Below are 5,000 nucleotides of genomic sequence, written 5' to 3' on the forward strand. Positions count from 1 at the left end.
AATAATAATAATAATAATAATAATAATAATAATAATAATAATAATAATAATAATAATAATAATAATAATAATAATAATAATAATAATAATAATAATAATAATAATAATAATAATAATAATAATAATAATAAATAATAATAATAATAAATAATAATAATAATAAATAATAATAATAATAAATAATAATAATAATAAATAATAATAATAAATAATAATAATAATAAATAATAATAATAATAATAAATAATAATAATAATAATAATAATAATAATAATAATAATAATAATAATAATAATAATAATAATAATAATAATAATAATAATAATAATAATAATAATAATAATAATAATAATAATAATAATAATAATAATAATAATAATAATAATAATAATAATAATAATAATAACAACAATAATAATAACTAGTAATTAGTAATTCATAATCAATAATAACGATAATAACAATAATAATAATAATAATAATAATAATAATAATAATAATAATAATTATAATAATAATAATACATAAATAAGTAATAATAATAATAATTATTATTAATATTATTATTTATTATTATTATTATCGTTACTATTCAAGTAAATGCTGATCCAGGTTTAATCAGGTTCAAAATTTTAACTTCATATTCATGAAAGACTTCAAGGATTTCACACAAATACACAGACATTTAAAAACAATATATTGAACAAACAAACATGTATGCTGAGCTTAATTATATACATGCTAGTCAACTAAGATACAAGTCAAATTCTTCTGTGACTTCAAAAAGTGACCTCTATGAATTATACATAATTTAAATAGCAAGAGAATAACAAATATTAAATAGCAACATGAAAATATATATGTATTGTTTCTAACTATGAAAGAAAGAAAGGTAAAGGGGGGGGGGGGGAGGAAAAATAATACATTTTTAAAAAAAGGCCTGTAATTGGCCTCAAGAGCCTCACCTCTGTAAATGAGAAGAAGAGTCCAATGCCGCCCACCAGGTTCAGGCCCTTAACCATCGACTCCTGGATTGGTTCCGCGCAGGTTTCGCACGAACAGGCTGTGCTGTTCTCGCCACGGCAACATGTTGCATCATCGGCTGTTGCTGGGTCTCCACAGCAGAACTGGTCATTTTTGTTTTTAATCTACAGTAGAAAAACATTCCCATGGGAGGTTCGTTCATTGCACTAAGGCAAAGCAACTTATCTGCTTTTGTTGTTAAGTAAATCAATATGCACATCGTCATGTTGAACAGCAAGAGAATCTCATCTCTTAAAGGGCAAAATACAGCAACTGTCATTCTTAGGTATATGTACTAAATATGGTAATAACTGTTTTTCCTGTTCACTTTTTACATGATGCTCTAAACTGTGGCTTCCTTGAGTACACACAGATGTGTATGAAAAGAAGAAAAAAACTCATTCATTCATTCATTCCCACTAATGGATAACTACACACAATGTACTTTTACCTAGCACTCATAAATAAAATGAACCATATTGGCATGAGTGGAAGCTCAACCCAATCACACCTCTATCCCCACTGAACTCACATCAACGCAGGATGGGTGATTCATATTATCAGTCATATTTTTGCTGTATTTCTCGAAGCCGCAGCAGCCGAAGAACTTCTGTGCATCGCGTTTAGTGGAGTTGTTGGAGAATTCCCAACCCTGAAAGAAACCACCTTTACTTAGTGAAATTTTGTGTGCCTTTTCAGTAATGCTTTTTAGATCAATGTCTGATAAATGTAATGAAAAATGCAAAAAACAGCCATAGAAGGAAAAACCATACAGCTATCAATGATCGTCTAGTTTTACATTAATATTTCTTTCCCATAGTTACAATACAATTTACTTACTCATAATAATGATAACAGAAGCAACAGCAACAAACGAAAACAATAACTAAAGCAACAATCATAAAACCTCAATACTAATAACCAATGAAAAAGTAACTGTTAATGAAGTAGAAATAATCACAATCATCATTAACCTGTTGGATCCGGTTGCGTCACAGATATCACGGTGCCAAAAATTTGAGCAGTGGGTTACATACATAGCCAACATCTCAGGCGTGTGTTGCCTAGGCCAGGCGTACGTGAACACCCATGAGCAGTGACAAGACTCTGTGCCTCCCCTTTATAAAGTTATTTGGTGTAAACGTTTTTAGCTTTTTCGCCATTTTCCAATGTACATATTTGTCTTTTGATCTGCTTTTCCAAATGGTAAAAGCTTACTTTCCTTGCACAGACACCATATCATCTCTATATGTAGTAAATAATTCAGTGCAGGGAAAAAAAAAAAAGGAGTATGGAACATTTGGTTCTTTCTCTCAGATATCTTTTTTTTTTTTTTTTTTCTGAAATACATCCTGTGCTGCCGGTCACAGTGGCCAAGAATCAGGTGCGCAGCATGGAAATGGCATCCTCACTGGTGCTGGCGTTCTTTCATGGGGCTAATGCCCCCTTCTAAGTACCAAAAAAGTCAAATCACATCAAGAGGTTTGTGCACTCGTGGCAAGTCTTTTCCGTCACCCTGGCCTTCGCTCATGGAACCAAGTTCGCATCACCCGACCAGTGGCCATTTTGCCTGATTACAGCATATTCACATCACCCAGCCCATGACCTAGATTTTTCTATGATGAGACAGTAACATCATTAATGATTACTAGCAACAACAACAAACATATGTAACTCACTTTAACTAATATATCCCAACTTTCCACCAACAGACATTATAAAGCCTCAAAAAATGTCCCTTGCTTTCTTGGAGTATCTTTACACCCATTCCTAATGAAAAGAAAAGAAAAGAAAAAAAAAAAAAGAAATAGGAGAAGAATAAATGGGGAAATATATATCAGTATTTAAAAAAATACTGCTCAAAAAGTAGGTACAACCACCTGTCTTTTACATCAGACTAGCAAAAGCAGAAAATCAGATGCAACCCATTTTCACTGAAATCTGTCAACTTTTCTGCAAAAGGCATTATGAAGCCCTGACAATATTCTCCTCTACAAATATTTTACACCTATTCCTCAAGAAAGCTGATGAAGACACTGCAAAAGAGGATGCATGGGGGAAACAGGTGAACAAAATTTTTGCACAATGTAAGCACTATCCCTAAATCATCTCAAGATATAATAATAATTAGTCATGGTAAAGCTTAATCCACTGTACACACATTTATCATAATCAATTGATTTCAGGAAAGGTATGATGCAATAATCAGTTAGAATGAGTCATCCAACACGCACCTTCCTAGCGAAAGTCTGCTGCTGCTGTTCGTTCATAGCGAGGCATGCACAGGCCACAGAGAACTGGATGATGAAGATGATGAACAAAACAATCATGTAGAAGAACAGCAACACCTGTTGGAAGTCATCAAATTTGTTAAGAGATACTGATATGGTTAGTGTGGTCTGACTCACTAACAAATTGGGACATTTAACTGCATTATAAAATCTGTGCTTAATGTGAAAGAAATATATGCAATACCATTGTTAAAGCAACCATAACTCAAATAAGAAAAAGGAAAGTTAAAAAGTTTATTAGAAAATCTACTACTATACTCAAAATGAAAAAAAGAACCAAAGGAAACAGTCATCATTCACAAGTAATATGAAAATAAACCAATACATAAGTCAGAGTCAACTATGATTATGAAATGATACTATCAAATCTAGCTACTACATTGTGTTGATTTTTTATCACTTACCTGATGATGTTTACTTGCTCCAATGAGACCCACTATGGATATGATTAATAAGAAAACACCACAGACAATAATTCCAGAAACCAGTGACAGCGATGTGACAATGGAGGCCGCATTGGCAGCAGCTGCGACCCCAAATAGGATGAATGCCACAATCTGAAATGTGAATAAATGCATCACACCAAAATGCTCTGTATCTAGACCTCTGCATTCCTTAGTTACCCTTTATTACTGATGATATGTTCTTTGGGAATAATTTAGCAACTCTTGAACCATTCTCTATCAAAATTAATTTATAGGTTAATTGGGACGGAAAACTTTGCAAATACCTGCGTACCCACAAACACCATGATTGTCTTGAAGATTCTCTATCCTTGTTATAACATGAAATACTGCAATAGAGTCTCCAGATAGAGAAAAAAATATATATGACAGCCCAACTTAGCCAAATAATGCTAAGATATGATAAACACTTAACTGCTTCAGAATACAAGCAGATTGCATACTATCTTCGCCAGTTTTACTAATCACAAGCAGATTGCATACTATCTTCGCCAGTTTTACTAATCACTTTATAAGTCTTTGCAACCCACACTCGGCTCAAAAGTTACTGGACTTATTTCAATAGGAATGCGACTGCTGAATGAAAACTCATCAAAACCTTGTTAAGGGGATGCATCCTTCTTGTTACCAACCTCTCCATCTTTGCCAATCATTTTACCAGTCTCACTATCACCTAAAAAACATTTATAAGTGACTCTGCCATATTCTTTTGTAAGGATGTGACACATGAGCATAAAACCTAATGATAGACTCTAGTCCAAATCTTTGAATATAATGACCAACTGACCTTGCCACAGGAGAGTTTAATCTGGGGTCAGCATATCTACGTTCATCTCGTTGCTATCTTCTGAGATCAATTAATTCCAAATCACCACTTAGATTGACGATTCTCAACCAAATGTAAATTTACTCCCTAGAGTAAAAATTTACATTACTGAATTTAAATTTATAGCTGAATTTAAAGGCCTTTTTACTAGAACACTGGAAACTCAATGTATTGAACTATTCTTAATACTAGCAATCAGACATCATTCTTCTTAAAGATTCTGAATGGTTGGTGAGAGCGTTGCCAGGTGTAAGAGAGAATATGGAAAAACTATCGGTACGAACAGTCATAAACAGTTGAGAGAGGGAGAGGAAGGGTGGATGGAGGGAAAGAGCAAGAGAGAGATATATGGTGATAAGACATACACACAGATTACTTCATGCAGTCCATATACAC

At 32.6% G+C, this 5,000-nt stretch overlaps 1 protein-coding gene across 2 annotated transcripts in view; it reads right to left on the reverse strand.

Annotated features, from left to right (window-relative positions):
* Tsp97E (Tetraspanin 97E) overlaps positions 1-5,000 on the reverse strand; it is a 25,509-nt gene that overhangs the window by 13,513 nt on the left and 6,996 nt on the right. For both annotated transcript variants that reach the window (XR_003476702.2, XM_027368389.2), the window contains exons 2-5: positions 3,719-3,871; positions 3,258-3,371; positions 1,556-1,675; positions 966-1,148 (exon numbers count right to left, since the gene is read on the reverse strand). Coding sequence is in view for 1 of the 2 variants with exons in the window: in XM_027368389.2 (XP_027224190.1) it covers positions 966-1,148; positions 1,556-1,675; positions 3,258-3,371; positions 3,719-3,871 (570 nt within the window). In the remaining variant the exon portion in view is untranslated. The remainder of the gene's footprint in view (positions 1-965; positions 1,149-1,555; positions 1,676-3,257; positions 3,372-3,718; positions 3,872-5,000) is intronic.

This window comes from Penaeus vannamei, chromosome 18, assembly GCF_042767895.1.
Source record: "Penaeus vannamei isolate JL-2024 chromosome 18, ASM4276789v1, whole genome shotgun sequence".
NCBI lineage: Eukaryota > Metazoa > Arthropoda > Malacostraca > Decapoda > Penaeidae > Penaeus > Penaeus vannamei.